The 20,453-nt window shown below is 33.6% G+C and overlaps 1 protein-coding gene across 1 annotated transcript in view; it reads right to left on the reverse strand.

The window, feature by feature from the left end:
- The window catches only part of Mhcl (Myosin heavy chain-like), a 184,232-nt gene that overhangs the window by 149,683 nt on the left and 14,096 nt on the right, over positions 1-20,453 (reverse strand). Inside the window, exons 2-4 of the mRNA XM_089708942.1 lie at positions 10,211-10,393; positions 6,998-8,224; positions 6,206-6,343 (exon numbers count right to left, since the gene is read on the reverse strand). Coding sequence (XP_089565068.1) covers positions 6,206-6,343; positions 6,998-8,224; positions 10,211-10,381 — 1,536 coding nt within the window. The 5' untranslated portion in view covers positions 10,382-10,393. The remainder of the gene's footprint in view (positions 1-6,205; positions 6,344-6,997; positions 8,225-10,210; positions 10,394-20,453) is intronic.

Genomic DNA, 20,453 nt, shown 5'->3' on the forward strand with positions numbered 1-20,453 from the left:
ATTACTCAGCTATGATGATGAACAGTACATCAGAATATGTTTACCTAATAATTATTTTGTATCCAAAAACACATTAGAGGTATAAAAATAAGTCTGTTGTCGCAAAAGGTAATTGTTTCATTTTAACTATACCCGGCGCGGCCTAAGATGATCCCTATGACACTGACAGTTATTCTCAAGAGACAAACTTGTAATGGCGTCACCATTAAATTAGAAACGTATTGGAGGCGTCTAAAAATGACATTTATTAATTTTTACGTAGCTTTATGCCATTACAATGATATTCCGTTGGAATTATAACAATTCTTAACATTCACGAGAAATTATATCAATCTGACTTTACGTTTACGTCCTTCAAAACTTACATCGTTGGCATTTATCGACTAGTGCGGAAGTATCGATAAACAAATTTCGATAATGGAAACGAGTTCACATTTTTTCCATGCTTAAGCTATAGTTCATTCTCTATTGAATGGAACAGAAGATCGCAGCATAATTAATTAATTAATTACCGTTCGCGTTAATTTACTTACCTATGATAATATAAGTTTTTTAGAAAAATTTAATGGGGGATTCCATTTTCATGATAAAATAATATACACTGTGTTAAACGGGTTAAAGATTACGAGAAAATGATAAGGTGCATTTTTATGTTTTGGAAAACTTTCGTTTTACTTACCGTTTCGTTTACATAATAGACGTTAAAAATTAATTTTATAAGACAGTGCGCGCACGAGCAACTTTGTCCCCGCAACTATTTTGTCTCCGCAACTATTTTGTCTCTCCCACCTATGGGCTAGTATGAAAGTGCGCGCACGTAGCGACGCAACTCCCCATACAAATTGATGGGAGAGACAAAATAGTTGCGGAGACAAAGTTGCTCGTGCGCGCTCGCTCTAATATTTGTAAAAACATGTTTACCGACGTGGCTGAATGCAAACCACGCCTTAGCCTATAAAATAGTAAAGTATCGACACGATCCATCATACGAGCAATCACTAAGACGAACTGTCATAGGGATCATCTTAGGCCGCGCCGGGTATACTTACTTTAAATAAAATTAAAATTTTATCTATCACAATATTGTATTAAATAGTTTCTGCTTCTTGTAAATTATGTTTGTAAGGTGAAATGTAATAATGTGTTCAAAATGCCCATTTTGTGGGTTCAATAAACTAAAACAATTTCAGTAGGTAGGTATGTAATAAGATTTGTATCTTTATTGTGAGGCTGCCAGATGAAGTATTAAAAAAAATGTTCGATGTAGCTCCTACAACATAAATTCAATACTGCCGTCAGAATTTAGGCGCTAATATCTCAAAAAGGGAATTAGGTACGTATATTCTTGAAATTTTAGTCGACTTATTCGCTTATTTATTTTGTGGAAATATTTCGTATCAAACTTTTAATTAAGTACATATATTTATAGTACCTAGGTCCTCATGCAAACGCGTTCCTACTTCCAACAGAAGCAACATAAATTACTCAAGTACATAGGTATATAACTGCCACGGGCCGACCCTAGAGGTTTTAGTATGTGTGAATATGAAATCGCTAATGAATTCTGATTCCTTTGCGCAGGTCAGAGGAAGCCCCATCCGTGACGTGCAGGGCCCGTCTAGACTGGGAGCACCGTTCGATTCTTTAGCAATTTCCTTCAAGGGCATCCACCGACCTTACGTTTTACTCATCAGTGTATTGCTTACGGTATCGCTTTTCAATACGACGCAAATCCCAATCCTATAATATATTACGTAGTTACTTGTATAGGGCAACTTAGCTATCTCGAGTTTGAATGTATTATAGAAATCGGTATATTGGTACGCGATTATATCATAAATCAATCTCACATAATATAAAGTTCTGTATTATGTTATTAGATTCACTAATTAATAATTATGAATTCTTATAATTTTTAAACCGGCTCACCTAGATATCTAAGATAAATCATTTGGCTTTGATTGAAACATTTTGAACATTTTACGTGTTAGCCATGAAATAGTTCCAGTCTAACAGCGAATTTTTTATTTTCAAACATATTGCTCTTTTATAATACAAGATTCGGAATCGAGGTCGCAGCTATAGTTAAAAAAAATTGACCAAAATAAAGCTCTTTTAGTATACTTACGCGATATTTTCATATGCACTTTAACGAACACTGAATAAAAATGAAAAGATTATATTAAACTAGAGGTCCGCCCCGGCTTCGCCCGTGGTACATATTTCGCAATAAAAGGTAGCCTATGTCCTTTCTCGGGTATCAAAATATCTCCATACCAAATTTCATGCAGGTTCAGTAGTTTAGGCGTGATTGAGTAACAGACAGACAGAGTTACTTTCGCATTTATAATATTAGTATGGATAGTATGGATATTATTTGACTCTCATAACCAGAGCTCCAAGGAACCGCATCAAAGCCTGACGTTTCCGATATCAAAGATTCAAAGCAACCTCAGTTCCATTCTAGTGCCATTCTTTTGCTCTCCACTTTAAACTTTATCCTAATTTGATAAAGATTAAAATCGCTTGTGCATTATAACAATATGCCGCTGACTACGTAATGTATGAGGGCGCTTATGTCTCCCAGTTTCCACCCCAAGCTGAGTGGCTGGATTGAATGGAGGCTAGCATATGCGGAATACCTAGTGTCGACGTTAACAAGGCCCTTACATTGAAATGTCCTGCGTATTTTGCGGAATATATAGATGTTATTATAGCTATATAAACGCTTAGTAAGACTGAGAGATGTAAGAAGTGAGATGAGACAGGGTAGCAACACATTTTATATATTCATAATTGCGTTATGACAAGTGTAGCTATATTTGTAAAATCTTGCTATGAAATTATTAGGGCAGTCACTTTTTGTCTAGCATCATTGCGACCTCAAAAACCAACGAATTAGTTATAGATATATGTACAAGTATTTTTTGTAGGTCTGTTTCTGTTTATTAGTTGTTCCATTCCTTCAAAACTCGTTAATAAAAATCAATTTATTTTGGTTGTAAAGTGATAAAATAACTTTATAAAAATTAATTAACCATAAATTCAATTTAAAGCCCTATCCAGAGATTTTCTATTTTGCTACGCGAAGTTCAATTGTGGTTGATTACTTAATTTAATTTCCAATTATTCGACCCCTGCTTAATTCCTTCATTGGTGTAACCGCAATGCCTACCCTAAACCACATTTAGACGACTATTGAATAAATGTTCTGTAGCAATAAAACTATTATTTAATAGAAAAGGAATTAGGCAATTAAATATGAATATTACTTAACGTAGACAATAGGAATTACGAAATTATATTTATCACGGCATAGAAAGTACACAAATATGACGAAATTCGAATAGCGACATTCCTTCGTGTCTTTAAAAATTTATCAATAAAACGTACCCATACCATACTAGACATACAAACTGGTATTTATGTATGAAAAGCCCAATATGATATACATATTATCCTAATCAAATACCTTTGTTTACGACTAAGTTTCACAGCGTACGGAAAACACAGTTATTCGACCCGAATGTTGATTGTTGAATATCTCGTGTGCATTGGTTCGTGCTAAACAGCCATTTTTTATCCATAAATAACAAGTGTGAACTAATGTGAAATTAGAAAATTAAAAAAGATAAACAAGGCGATAACATCGGAATCGGATAGTCTAGTCAGGAGACGGAAGATACCAATAAACATAAATTTAAATATAATTAAACGTCATTTTCGCAGATTATAAAAAGGTTACATAATTTAAACGAAGAGATATAATAATTATTAATATTTAATGGTAACTCGTACTTTTGATTTCATAATTCATTATTAACTACTATAAATTCATAACGTCAATAGGGCATTTAATAAATTTTTCGATATTAAAAATGAACGAGGCCTTGCGTCCACTTGAAAAATCAATAACACGAGGAAAATAACTGCAGACGCTAGTGCAAATTCCATAGTTTATAGTCACGTAAAATCATGTACAAAATTATACCGGATAATAACAAAACATTGACATTAGCCTAATTAATCGCGAAGTTATCTGCACAAACCGCAAATGATGTATAATTAACGACCATTATTAAGTTCATAACAAATTGTAGTTTATATACAGTCAGATATGGTATGCAATATGATATGCAGTTATTCCAAGTTTATTAATCACTAGCCTTGCACCGCTTCGTGATTAGTACTTACTTACGAACTAATTAGGTCACGGATGCTATGCGTATTGTAAACTAGTGTGACAGTATGACCAAGTTCGCAATCATATACTTTTTTATGCAATACCGCTTATCGTGGCTTTTAGAAACCAGTTTACGTCGCACATGCGATTTCAACGTCACATTCTAATACCCCGAGAAGGTAATAAACATGAACAGCTGTACAATACGGTCTATTGTACAGCTGTTCATGTTTATTACTCTCAGTGGAGTTTCGTTTGCAAAAATAGCGGACCTAAATCTGACTTCTGATATATATTGTATAGATCCCAGACATCCTATAGACAGATGTTGCCAACCAGTTTTGTGGTCCCCCTCTCCCCACAACGGTAATTAAATATGGCATACAAAGAAAAAAATAAACATTTCCAAAACATGCCGCGTGGGGTATCAAATGAAAGAGCTTATTGAGTAGATCACGAATATATAGCATACTATAACATTTCTTACACTTTCTCTAAGATTTTTTAGAAAATTTACGAAAATGCTCCATTTTTGAGTTAACTTTAAACCACTATAGATTGAAAACTCATGAATATATTTTTTAAATTATTATTTTAAATAATTAACAATAGTCCATTGTTTACGATTCAATAGTTCGTACAGTGAAATAGTTGCATGGGGGAGTGGGGGGAGCATCCAAAGATGGCGAGTATATTTTCAAGTTTATGCCAAATCTAATCACACAGAGGCTGATTCAAGAATTTTCTGCCATATTTTTCATTCAGTCAAACACAAAGACAGTGCAGAGATAATTATTCTAAGCCCTGACACCGATATTTTTGTATTAGGCCTTTATTTCTGTCATAAACTTGAAAATATACTCGCCATCTTTGAATGCTCCCCCCACTCCCCCATGCAACTATTTCACTGTACGAACTATTGAATCGTAAACAATGGACTATTGTTAATTATTTAAAATAATAATTTAAAAAATATATTCATGAGTTTTCAATCTATAGTGGTTTAAAGTTAACTCAAAAATGGAGCATTTTCGTAAATTTTCTAAAAAATCTTTGAGAAAGTGTAAGAAATGTTATAGTATGCTATATATTCGTGATCTACTCAATAAGCTCTTTCATTTGATACCCCACGCGGCATGTTTTGGAAATGTTTATTTTTTTCTTTGTATGCCATATTTAATTACCGGGGTGCGGGGAAGGGGACCACAAAACTGGTTGGCAACATCTGTCTATAGGATGTCTGGGATCTATACAATATATATCAGAAGTCAGATTTAGGTCCGCTATTTATGCAAACGAACATCTCCTTGGAGCCTGCTCTACAAAGAAATTTGTAGGAAAAATTTGTTGGTTTATCATTTTAAAGTGAATACTTAAATCTGCATTATAGGTAGGTATTGTATTCGTCTCTTTTCTTTTAAAGTTTTCACGTAATCGATCAATCATGCATGATCATCAATAAATGCTTAAATACTCAAAACAGAGAAATAAAAATTTCACGCGGGAAAATATTATAAAAAATTATATCCTAATTAGTAGAATTCCACGCTTCACAAAGATCTCTGATTCTACTGTATCGCATTGCAATTATAACACCTGTGCTAAATACTTACTGATATAGATAATTGCATGTGCGTTTATGTAGTGAATTTCATATCCAGCAATTACAACTAAGATGTTTTTAATTGAATATCAATGTTATTTTCTGTTATACGCATTTCCTTTGAAATTACGTGCATACTGTGTTTATCTTAACAGTGCATCTTTCGAAGTATGGAAAGCTAATTAATCTAATATCTCAAACATAACTTTATCATATTATAAGACGGATCTTTCGGATAGGAGACAGAATAGGCACAAAAATAAATAAAAAAACGATGCTACAAGTTTAAATAACTGCCGAGATTTACCACGCCAAAATCACGCCACAAAATCGCCGGTCGATTTACCAAACCTTTCCTAGACTAGTCAATTCTATCTTCATTCGCATATTAAAGTCATTTATATCTCAATTTTACTAACCTGAGTGCTCGTGAACCGTCGACTGCCGGACCTGCTGAGGGTCCCTCCCCTCACGTTGCTGTCAGACAGTTCGACCTCCACACCACCGTCGGCCGCCCTCCTGCGTGATAGCTCGCATAATTCCGCTATTGGTTGCACCTGTTTTGATATGAATGATGTATGAATTTTCAAAATGTTTGTTTAAAGACAAGAATGTCCTGTATTGAAAATTTAAATTAAGACAATTTTGTACGGGGCAATGTGAAGGACAATATTTATACCAGTACAATTATTGTATAAGATTGTAGCAAAATACTCTTACACTTAGACATAAATTTTAAGAATGTACAATGGATTTGAAAATACAAAAATTGATATTTCACGGTAACAGTATAAAATCTGCCTGAGATTTATAACTATGAATGTAACGAAATTACTCGTATTTAAGGTCAGAGTTATTATAATCAGTTACGGATATAAATCATTTGTTATTACAATAAGAATGAGAACTTTTTGAGTACTGTTATTTCCTGTAACGGTTAACTTTAGCTTTAATTTACCCATAACATTCAACTAACGAAAATACGTAAGTACATAGTATTTAATACAATGTAAATATGGATTGTTTACAATATGTCTCTTATCATATTATTGCGTCCTTATTCTACATTAACCTTAAAATAATTATTTTGTATATAACTAATTAACATGAACATTGAACATATTAATTAAATACTGGTTTATAAACTTTAAACGATTTATTAACTTTAAACCTTATCAGTTACTATTAAATACCAATTTGATCAAACGTACCTTAACAGTCACAGATTCTTGGCTGCTCTTAATAAGATCGATGACTTCTTCCCGGCTTTTCCCTTCAACATTCACCCCATTGACTTCAATAAGTCTATCTCCAGGCAATAATCCTGTCTCACTGGCTCCCGGGTACGAACCAGGTTCAGCAAGTATAACAGCTTTATGCGTCAGTTTGCTAACCATTATATTATTACCATTGCATTTACTATCACCATTGACCATTGAATTTTCTTCAATGCTTGATAATTCTCTCATATCTCCAATGAAAACTCGTTCCTGAATCATAGCTCTACGTAGACTAAAACCGAAATCATTTCTCGGAGCCTTCTGCCGCTGTATTGTTAGAACTCTTGGTTTAGGTAATTGCATTGGTGTCAATGCTGGTAGCGGCAAATAGACATCGTCAAATGTATTCGTCCTCGACCAGCGGTGAAAGCCTTGCGACTCTCCAACGGGCGACGTGGAGAAGGGTGGAGTAGCAAACGAAGAATTTGTTGTAGTATCGGTTAGAGAATCTGCACTCGGTGAGGTAGAAGTCACGCCAAGAGAGCTGTTCCCATTCGTCCTTGGCACTTCGTCCATATCTTGCCTATTTATCGATGGATTCGCATTATTTTTATAATTCTTGTATTGATTTTCTACAGGACTGTGTATAACTTTTTTGGTAAAATTCTGTACTTGTTGCATATCATCACTAGACGATGTGCTCTTTGACGGTGGAATACCATACGAGATAACTTCATTTTGTTGAGTGTTACGCGCCAGAACATTCGAGTCTTGGCCGTTGACAAAATCGACGGTGTCTGAATTAGGGATATTACTTTCTTGCGAATTAGAGCTCGTGTTACTTAAACGTGGGCCTTTGAGTATGCCTCGCTTTGGTGGACGCGGTGGAATAGGAGGTAGATTAGGTGCTTGTCGAGGACTATTGCTGTTAGCATTGTTTGGATTGTTTAAAGAATTCAGTGAGGTTTCTGAACTATCAGATTGTAAGATACCATCCTTTTTATTCCAGGTATGTGTAGTAGGATATCCCGGTGACAAGTGATTATTTTCATCACTGAGGTTGGAATTGGAACCTGAAGTGTTTATAACCGGATAATTAGAATAATTGGTATCCTGTTCAAGGTGAGCAAATAGCGCTGCTGTATAGTCGGCTGTAATTCCTGAGGGAAGTTTCTCTTTTTCCTTACGCCGACCCCGAAGCTTGAGAGATCGTCGAACCTGTAACAAAAAAATTATTACTGATTGGCTAAGAATAAAGTATACTTCAGTGAGCATAAAGGTCAAATTTATAAGTTATAATGATAAAAATTAAAAATATATTTAAAGGCACCGCAATGTTTTGCAATAACAGGTTCACAACTGATTGATATTACCAAAGTATACGAATTGAATACACAAGGGAAAAAATGGCCAAAGAACACATTAATTTCTTGCTGGTCGGCAAAAACGATATGTTGTGAGTATAATGTATGGATACATAATATTACATAGGTTATTTCTGGTACGATGATGAAAATTCGAGTTCCAGTCGTCGCAAAAACTCGCATTCCAAACGTACGAGCGATCAAATTAAAATTTCAATGCTGTTAATGAAAGTGGTAAACTTGAATTAAACTCGTCCTGTTATGAAAGCAATGTGATTATATGACAATCGATAACATGATCACATTTACATTTAAAAAAATATATACAAACGATTCGCAAAGAAATATTTTCGATATCACTACATCAACTATAATATTAACTGCTTTTGTCGCCATTGAAATGCAAAAGAGAAGTAATTAACACACTTAAATCCTACTAACACTATAAATGCGAAAGATTCTAGGAATGTATGGATATACTATTGCATTATGTATTATGTTTGTTATTCTTTCACGCGAAAAGCAGTGGCAGCTTATGTGCCAGAATTACACATAAGCAATAGAAATATTTTATTTTGTCCGCGGGTTTGACCACACTTTAATCCGCACGTCACAGCTAAATGGATTATAAATTTTACTTTCATAAAAGCGTAAATACTCCAAATATCTAAAAATTATAAAAAAATCTTTAGTTTCAAAACGATAGTAACCAATCCACACAATACTATTCTATACAGATTACAATCAGCATGGCCTTTCAACAAAATCCTTATTTAAAAACACAGCATTCATTTTTCAAATCCAGACACAACACTAACTACAACTTCCTAACATCCTACATCCTACAAACGTACCAACGCCCCGAGATGCAACGCAATCAGCTTGAATCCATTACGCTCTACATGAACAGAATCACCCATAACTGATCACAAAACCGCACTCGACCTACTTGGGACTCGCGAAACACTGTTACGAACTCATTTAGTAATTATTGTCTTGTCACAAACAATGCGTGTTAACAAAATAAACAAAGTAATGAGATGGATAATGTATCAACAGCTGAATGATAATAACAATTATGATGATTAACGTAAGAGTGCCTCTTAATTATTTTGTGTAGGACAAACTAAAAATCCTCACTGATGAGATCATTCATCGCGGGTATTTCGTAGATTTTATAACAAATTTCTTATTGCACTTATTAAACGATGGTCATGATGTACCATATTATATGTTTTAATTTAAGATCACTTGAGCTTTCTATCTGGAATGACATTTTTATTTTACTCATATACATCTATACATCGGTACAGCGGTCTAGATTTCATATAAAAATGGCCTCAGTACTTTGAGTCTATTCACTAAAAGAACGTACAAATCTTGCCTCTTTACGATATAAGTATAGATTAGTGTAGATGTAGATGGGAGGTTCTTGACAAGATGAAACTAGTTAAGATATAAATAAGACGACAGTACGTGTAAAAATGTGAACATATCTTGTGGTTATGAGTTCATGTCCAGTGACCCTTGTAAGTTGAAACTTGAAAGTAAAGAGATTTTTGTAGCTGTCTTTTTATTCTTCAAAAGCTTTGCACATACTATTAATTTAAATTATATGCTATCACTTCATAACTCACTCAGAATCAATAGCTACTAGTGCAATTAGATTTTCTTCTATCCAGAAATATTCAATCAGCCAGCTGGCACTTTTATACCAATCTCAATTGAGAAGAAATCTTATTGACCACGTCCCTTTTAATCACCAACCTTAAAAAAAATATAATCCTGGTTCAGGTTTCTACTATTTCAGTTAACTTAAACAAGAATCTTGAGCATTTACCTCCTCCAATCGCAAAGGCTCTTCAAGCCCAGCAGCTATCCGTTCTCGTTTCTCCCTCTCTTTCCGCTCCTTCTTCTCCCGTTTCCGTCTCTCTTTCTCGCCGTCTCTCTCCTCGTAGTTACCGGAGTCGCCGCTCGTGAGAACGGTCGACTTCTTTATGAAGTTGAACATGATGGAATGTACCTGGAACAAAAGTATTAACTATATTGAGTGTTTGTCCTGTGATAAAAGTATACTAGTTATTATTACCCTTCATATAAATGACTTCATTGCTCTAACGAATGTATGCTGCTGCCCCTTGCCAGTTCATTAAATGTGTGTATTATTTATTTGAAAAAAGTCTCTCTATGTAAACGTATATAAGAAAAATACCTCCATAAATATGAAGTGTATGAAATATTTGAAATATGTATATGTATATAAAGGATATATCAAAGATATATTTTTTGTGTTTGTATGTGTATATTTTGTGCAGGAAGGATATATGTATGTATTACAAATAGTTTGGCTTGTGCTCATTTAATATTTAAAAAGGAAACAATGGCAAAGTTGTTTTTAAAACTCTCATTTACGGTAACTCATAACTTGACAAGTTTACTGGGGCCGCAGAGTTTTATTTACGTCGCATCCGCTCTTGCATTTGTCCCAGTGCACGGAGCAATCAGTTTTGCGAGATTTTTTGTACATAATAGCAGTGACGTTTTTATTTTAAAATCATACAACGAGAATTGTTCCTCTTCCACTGCGTAATTGATAATATTTATTTAAAATTGCAGTCATTCTATCATTAAAAAGTAAACAAAATCGGTATGAATTTAATTCTTTGCATTAGATGATGAACGGACAAATTTAGTTTCAATACCTACATACCTATTTGAAAATTTAATCGACAAACGTTTAAGTGGTATATATTAAACCAATTAAAATCACAAGCTACTAGGAATGTCAGACTAAGGTACCTACTAATAGGCTTCCAATGACAAACCATAACACTGGACAGTGGACAGTACAACTGTAATCCATTATACACTGGACACGCTGTACGTTCCACGATGACAATAACCATACCGTTACTAGCTAGAAATGATACGGCTCTATCCGAACTAACAGTCCTCGCATTCTACTGTATTATGTGCTTTGAATTAAACAGCCGCCTGGATGCATATCAACGTCAAGCTATTGTGCAACGGAGGTGTTTATACGCCGAGGTTCAAATAACATCTGGCCACCCAAATATATTACTATATGTCTTTACACAAACCAAACATTATTTTTTATTGTGCGCTTACAAAAGGCTCTCTATTTAGCAATCATCTTCTGAAGCATACAATGTGCCATTTTTTAGCTGCCGGCCAATCCTTATGGCACGTTTCATATTGGCAAGCATCCAAAAGTTGATCATTACTTTTTGCAAAGAGGTGGTGTTTTCGAATAAATCATTACAGCCGTAAAAAGACGTATAAGAGGCCAAAGAGTTGGTGGATGAATTTTCCAGACCTTTTTTAATTCTAATAAAAGTCTGAACGAGTTCAAAAAGAGTGCAAAAGCAAGGCTTCGTTAGCTTGAATTACCAAACTAAGCTGGGCTGAAGCTAATCCTTTTTTTAACACAGCGGGGGCTTTAAAGAAAAACTGAAGGAGAAAATTGGATTTTACAGTGAACAATCATTTAATATTTTAGTATTTATTTCGAAATCATATTCAATGTAGCTTGAAACCCATTAAATAACTTAGTACAAAGTAAAAAAACAACTATGCGATGAATACTTATAAATAATTGCTCTGGTAATATGGATAAGCGTTGCTACGTTATAACCCGTTAATCAATTCATCGCAAATCACAAGTCATTGGCTTTTCTTCAAAACATTAAGCCTACACATGGCTTAAACTATAAGATATGTAAAAATTCTTTAAGACAAACGTGTCCAGTATGATAATGTGTCAGTGGGCATCGACCCGAATAGCTCACGATCCAGACTTGGTGACGCCTACCGCATTTGATGACGAGAACCGCTCGTAACGTAATTAATTTGACACATCTATAGTAGGGGAGCCCAGGATGCTAAATGTGGATTTACTCGAGCGTCACGGGAACCTATTAGAATTGGTAGATTAGACCATAGCGAGAAGAAAAGGTCCTATAGTTAATGTTTTCACTTTTAGCGGTGGGGAAGGGTTTTTTGATTTTTTTTAATTTAAAAAGGAAAAAAATTGGCTTGGAAATACTCAAGCGCGTTAGATATTGATATTTTGCATGCTCCAGGACGTCACTGAAAAAAGTATACGTTAATCTGACGATTTAAGTGGCGATTTAATCGCTATGAAGAAAGGGTAAAAAATTAAAGTAATATTATTCGAGCGCGTCAGATTAATATATGGGGGGGTTAATTACAATATAAGAAGTCCCCATTTCGCTAATCTGACGATTCGAGCTCAACCTTAGGGAATTATGGATTATTCAAATTTTCCAGCGGGGCCCCTGAGCGCACCCACCAACCATAACTGCTCATATTGACTAGAGGTACTAATGAATAGCTAAGGTACCGTCCCTTATAGTAATCTGACGCGCTCGAGTAAATCCCAAAATCCCCTCTTGGCCTCCCCTACTATAAGATAAGAGTCACGAGCGTATTTTAAAGTTTTGTTTAAGAAGGTACTTAATATTTATAATTTTATAATACTAAATACCTTTTAGTCGCACGCCCTGGTTCTACTCCCAAAGGAAATTTCTTTTCTATATTTTAGGTGATTATTATTATTAAAAAGTCTTCTGTAGATAACGTATAAACCTTGTCGTGATAAGAACATAAGAAAAATTATGCGATCTGGTGCAATCACTGGTAAGTTATGCGCTCAGATAAACCAAAAATCCCTATTATCTTCTACCTACTACTGATTTGATCTGTGTCGACATTTCAAAAGCCCTTCCAATTGAATAGGAGAATTCATACATTCTCTCATCGAACAATGCCTTGATCGATAGCTTATTATCATATCTTAATGAAGCAAACAGATTTATTAGTGAATTGGAGATAGTGACGTATCCACTGCCGACATTAGAGAGACCTCGTAACCTTTCAATTGTTGAAACCAGTTTTCGTAATATTGTAGTGTTGTAGGTCACAGCTGAGTTAATAGTGTAGATGCTACACGATTACTTCTATCAATTAATATCCATCGATAAAATGAAACATCTAAAACGAATATTAGCACTATGTTTGAATATCAATACAAGAATCCTATAGAAACTCGTAGTTCTGAGAGGAATGGCTGGATCTTTGTTACCGTTTCATACAAAAATGGATCTGAATGAAAATTCTTAGTAATAACTAGTGATATTATTAGTCAAGATTAACGCATAGGGTACTACAGGTTACAATTCATTTGTCCCGTCTATATTGATAATTTTGTATTAATGAATACTTATTTAAAAATATAAGGGATTTAAATTTACTAACCTAATAAATTACCTAGATCCCGCTTGGAGGTCGCATTGTCATATATGAAGCCTTATATTAGCAAGGTTAATTACGTTAGTGTTGATTCAAACATGTCGTTTTATAAAAAAGGGATATCGTAAACTAACTATACTGACATAGGTTTTGTGCTATGCAAAAACCTATGCCTGCAAATAACTAGTACCGAAAATAATTAAATCCTTCCTTAACACAAGATTTGAGGAACAAGGCAATAATTTAACTACAGGGTGTAACATTTGGTATGAATATGTATTTTTATAATAAACACGTCATAGATTTAAATAAGAAGAATAATTGAATTTATACATTAATGTAAGTACTTACTCATTTCAGGAATCGAGCCCGGAAGTAAATGTAAATGGAATGATATGAAAATGATGTCTAAAATGAGTAACATCTTACAAGACGTTCAGTCAAAAAGTGCATCAAAAACTTAAAGTATAGACTTTTTCATAACTAATTCGTATGACTATCATTGTCTCTCTTCAATTGGTTTAACAACGCAATCCCATACCCTCCTTATTAACATTTAGCTGAGGGCCACTAGTGCATTGACGTTGCAGCGAGCGCCATATGATTGTATGACGTCATCACTGTCCTGTTTTATTAATTCACGTTGTACATAATTGGCTTGTTACCGGCATATTTATTACAACGGCGCTTGTGAAATTATGTTACATTTATCGCTGTTAGTTGGGAAACTTTATTGTTGGGAAATGAGAAATTATAACAGACCCGCCAAACGTTGTTCTGCCAGGACAAGTTTGGGAATTGGGATATATGTATATAATAAAAATGATTTCTGAGACCGATTCTCTCTCTTCTCAACCTGCAATATACATTTAAGAATGAAAATTCATATAAATCGTCTATCGCCGTTTCCGAAGGCGAAGAGTATGGAAACTGGCAATTAACACTGTGACATTAAAATTTTATAAATTAGAGGTTATACAGAATTGATACAATAAAATGATCTCAATGCTCAATGCATAATCTTAAATCATTTGCATCTATAATTTATTTTGTGCATTAATAATATAAGAATGAAAATTCATCACCATTCATCATTCATTTCTTATAAAATTTACATTCACACAGCTTAAATAAGTATACCATTTAAATACAAACTATTAATTAGATAACCGTTAACACACAGTTATCATTATCGATCGATATCGATCTTTCAATAAACGGCTCCTAAATTACTCCACAGCGAGCGTGTAGTAAATTCCTTTAAAAATAAAACAACTAACTATTCATTTAATCTGCTGATATAAATTGATCACATTATAAATAGCGCTTGAGTCATTGCACGACAGCGCAGAAAAAAACTGTATCGGTGTACACTTTTATGATCACAATTCACAACACAATTGCGATAATCAGCCGGTTCTTGTGATTCATTAAAACGCATCTCATACATGTTATATTTTAGGACATCTTTTCTTGAAATTTTTTTTGTTTCATTTACGATTCTTTCGTTTCAATCACATTGACAGTCCACATACATCTCTTTACCTTACTACAACGGCTATTACTGAATTTTAACTATGAAATGTATGTTATTTATAGAAAAAAAATATGTCATGCTTAATCTTCTGGAGATTATAAATAACTAGCTGTGCCCGCGACTTCGTCCGCGTGGAATAGTGACTGCATAGTAGGTAGTTACTACTTAACTTTTATTGAATAAACACGTACTACCATAAATAATTAAACGAACTGTTAGTAAAATTTATTACTAAACTGAGCTAAAAAATAAAAATAAATACCTAGTTAATTTTCTACGTAAAATTTATTTTAAATTATGTCATATTATTTTTAGGCACCAGGAGGGAAGGGAGCAAATTTATTTTTCGTCCTTCCTTGTATGGATGCTTTTGACAATATATATAACCGTTTCTACGAAAAATATATTTTTTCATTCGTTGATCTCAAAAATAAAAATTCCAATCACCAGAACGACAGGAAATTTTAATAATTTATTTTTAATTGTGTTTTGCACAATTTTGTTAAATTACGACTGGATGAAAATTTTGTTCGTGGTCGTCGTCGTCGTTGGTAAGGTGAACAAATCCTTATCAAAACATCATACGCTTAAGACAATAATTAGTATCGATAGCGGATTCTATTCCTTTGCGTTTTGACGTTTGTCTCAGCGCTCAGATCTTTCCTGTCTCACGCCGTAGTAACTAAACCGTTTAGACCGTGCAATAAAAATTGAATAAAAAAAAAACTCAACGCAACGAAGAAAAGTGCATAGAAAAAGGAAAAAATGTTGTGTGGTTTTATGAAACCACGGTAAAAGTGAAACTTAGGCACAAAATTATCGTATTTGTACGATAATGACTCCGAACACTGCTTAATACCTACTCGGCAGCCGACCGTCACGCGACATGCGCTACACAGACCAAAAAGTTTAAGACGATGTAATAAAAGTTTCACTAATTTTACAAACTTTCCGAAGATCTTTAAAAATAAATACCATTTTAAATATTTATAAAAATAAAAAAACAAAGTCATCGGGGCTGCCATACCATCATTATCATATCATATACAATTATATTTTTTTTATAATGGTACTTAATTTTAAAGATCGTCGGGAAGTTTGTAAAATTATTATTTATTCCTTTTCCTTCGTTGCGTTGGGTTTTTCTTTTTAATTTTTAAATTTTTAACTTCGGTTTCTTATTTTCATGTGATATTTTCAAGTGAGCGAGACCTACCTCTACCTCCATATTACATTCCTACATCATATTGATATCTATAAGTTTGTTGCTCCTTGACATCTTTTAAGTTGGGCCGTAACCGTGCACAAATTGTAATGGATCACAGTGGCAAAAGAAGTGGTATCTTTAGGAAAAAAAATTGCCAAGAGCCAGGCCTTGGCTTTGGCTGGCTGTGGCTTTGAGTAGAGTTCAAAATTTCCAGGGTGTGGCTATCCTCTCGCTCCCATATCCCCCTCTTCTTTCACAGACTTTCAACCCTTCTCTTTCCACACCTAGTAAATGGCAGAACCGATTTTGATGTAAACCATATTATCTAATTATACCTATATGTACACGTCATATCCTGTCGTTTGATGCTCCATTTGGTTTATTTATCTAACCACTGTCACCCCTAAATGTAATAAACGGATGAACCGATTTCGATAAAACACGTTGCTCTTTTATATTTTGATTTGCCGCTTGAGTATATTATTTGACCACATTCGATTATTGTTCATTCCCACTTTCACCGCTGTAATCTAATAAATGGATAAACCGAATTGGATAAAAATATAACTAATATTTTTTCCCACATTCCCACTTTTACCTCTATATACCTAGGTATAATAAATGGATGAACCGATTTTGATACATTTTATCTAAGAACCAGCGTCGGAAAATATGCTGCCTAACACGCATCTAATTCGTATTACCTGTTAGCGAGCTACGGTGGCACAAACAGACAAACATAGCGGTCAAACACTTATCACCCATCTTTTTGATGGTTAAAAATGGTTAAAAGGGGTTAAAAATATAATACGACATAATTTAAAGGACATATTTTTATGTATAAAATTTACCTAGAAGTAAGCATAATTCTAATTTGACCCCTTCCCCCCCTACTACCTCAGCTTACCCCCCCACCCTTGGGGACTTTCGATTTGATCACCTGGACATTTATAAGGAATAATTACTGTAGCGTATATCAGATAACTTACGTTTTATACTGTATAGTGTACAATAGAATGCCTTTGCAAATGTTCGCCGTGAATACTTAAATGGTCATAACTTTTTTATTTTCAAACCGATTAACATGAAATAAACACTTAATGTTAAATGAAGATTACCACAATATATTAGTGAAAACCGCATCTAAATCGGATAAGCCGTTTCTGAGATTAGCGTGCACAAACATACAGACATACAGACAAAAAAAATATAACTACAGTTTTGGGTTTGAGATCGATTTAATAATAACCCCTGCTATTTTTTTTACATATTTTCATTGTACAGACATCACTTTTCTAGAATTTTATTATAATATGTATTGAATATTGATTGACCACGCGCAAAGTTACTAATTTCCACTACATCCTCACGCAAATCGTCAATTTTTATGAACATTGAATCTGTAAATAAAAAAAAATCAAAAGATAAGTGTACCTAATTTTAATAAAAAGCTACTAACAAATAAAGTTTTATCAAGAACTAAAGTGACCTTCTTTGGGCGTATAATATAGTCTTGTAAAAGTTATACATGATAAAAATAAAATTTCATCATTTTCTTATTTTGTCATAACTTTAACTAATTAAAAACATGAGTCTAACTATATAATTATAATAAACAATAAATATAAAAGCTACAACTTAACTTTTGTGGGAACGCAAGAAGGCGAAAATTAAAAAAAAGCCGAAGATTTTTAAAAATGTAACCAATGAACACAATCACTGTTATCTACTATTACCCAAAGAGAATACAAATACTACGTCTATTACCTATATAACTGTAACTAACATCAAATAATAAACATCTACCCTCACTTATAAAAATTTAGTATATTCACATGAAATATAAGCGCACCTGAAATTTACTCTGGGAAGATATGAATTATTTATTTAACTTTAAAAAAAAAAACAAACTCACCAACATCATAATATTTAAATTATGAATTTCCAAGGAGCGTTAATATTATGTAAATTGATTTAATTTTAATGAAATCTCATAGATGGCGCTGTTTTAAATTTGTCTTTATACTACTAAGATTCATTATACTGTTTCTCTGCCAAAATTAATTAAATGATGTAGTTTTTATAGTGTAAAGGTAGACAATAGCATGGCTTACTCAAAAACAACATTTAAACATGAGTCTTTATATTGTACGCCTTCGTAGTACACGGAATACGTAAGAAAAATAAAGGTTCACAGCTCCTCCCCCGAAGGTGATAGCATGATAATATGTATATAACAGCCTGACCCGACCTGTTAGTAATATTCATGCAAAATTTGAAGTAAATCCGTGCAGTACTTTCTGAGATTAGCCTGGACAAACATACAGACAAACAGACAAACAGACAAACCGACAAACAGACAAACAGACAAAAATTCTAAAAACTATGTTTTTGGCTTCTATATCGATTATAGATCATGGATTATGTATTCTTTTAAAAAAATATTCAATGTACAGTTTTGACTTTCCTACGATTTTATTATATGTATAGATATCATCCAGTAACATGTTATTATGGATGATAAAATTTTAAATTTATTTTTAGCCAGCTTAAAACTAGGCCGCTTTTAAATTAGTGAAAAATGCGCCATAGTAGAGTAAAAAATCTAGACGTTGAATAATTTGTTAAACTTTCTTTGCAGAAGCATTACAATTAAGATCATATTTCGTTCCGTTTTCACTTTTTACTTCTCTTAAATAATTCAAGATAAATATTGATGCAACCAGTTTTTAATAAAGTCATAGAAAATGTCAATGTGTCGCTTCTTTAAAGGTGCATTGAAATATGAAGTCATAACTAGATAACCTTTAACTCGGACACTGCTTAAAAACCAAAAAAAAAAAACCAAATGCCAATACGTTTCAAATACTTACTCGTAAATTTTTGATGGTCATAAAAAAAAGCTGTGTGTGACATACTTAGTTGTATGAGTTGCTCAATGATAAATCAATACATCGGATATAGCTTAGTACCAAATACCAATGTCCAATACGTTTTCAAATATGTACTTGTAAATTTTGGAGGGTCACACAAAAAGCTGTGTGTGACATCCTTAGCTGTTTGAGTTGCTCAATGATAAATCAATACATCGGGCATAGCTTAATACCAAATACTCGTATATTTTTGAAAGTCATACAGAAAGCTGTGTGTGACATCCTTGACTGTTTAAGTTGTCAATGGTAAATCAATACAGAGGCTTGCTATTTGGTATATCGATTGGTACAATGAGCCTCGTCACAACAAATACGAGTCGCATTTAGATTTTCAATCTTAGGTTCTAAACCGTAGACAAAGCAGCCCCTCTGCGGGAGAATACAATGCGAAAGTATCGCGCACGCGACATGCAACAATGGAGCTGAATAGGGCTGTCACACACTTGAAATATAATGTATTTAATCATTTATCTCGTGTTACTTATCCTGGAATAAGCGTTCGTTGTGATAAATACAAGACAATTATAGAAATAATTAGTTTTTTTTTTCATATTCCTTATCAAACTTTTGAATAGTGTGAATTGTGGAAACATGAGTGAACTACATAACGTTATAAGTCATTTAAGCGCACCAATTTCAATAATTAGTCTACAAATTCATGTCACTGCTCATACTACCTACAATCGATTGATGACAACCCTATTCCGGAATGCACGCATCGACCTGCGGTAATTACCTCGCAAATGAATGCTTCCATGTTTGGCAATACGAGTTAAGAGCAAAAACATTTCATCTTACGTTAACTCTCACTATTCAATCACGGATTAAACACATGTTGTGAGATTTGTTCTCATAAAGCTTTCCGCATAAAAAACTAGAATGTTAACGTCAATCAATGGCAGGCTTTGATTTATTCCGTGTATAGAACAGTCTATGTTTTAAAATACCGAAGAAATATATAACAATTAAATTCATAAGTATTTTTATTAAAGTAAATCTTGGTACAATTATGTTGGTAATCCATCCATAATATTGTTGTCTTTAAAGTAAGATTGAAAACTCAGTTATAAGTAGCTACGCTTTCTTTACTTTAAGTAACTGCACGCTACCATTT

The sequence above is a fragment of the Colias philodice genome, chromosome 21, assembly GCF_061535455.1.
Source record: "Colias philodice isolate Cphi_HAF_F1 chromosome 21, ilColPhil1 Martin Lab GWU primary, whole genome shotgun sequence".
Classification (NCBI taxonomy): Eukaryota; Metazoa; Arthropoda; class Insecta; order Lepidoptera; family Pieridae; genus Colias; species Colias philodice.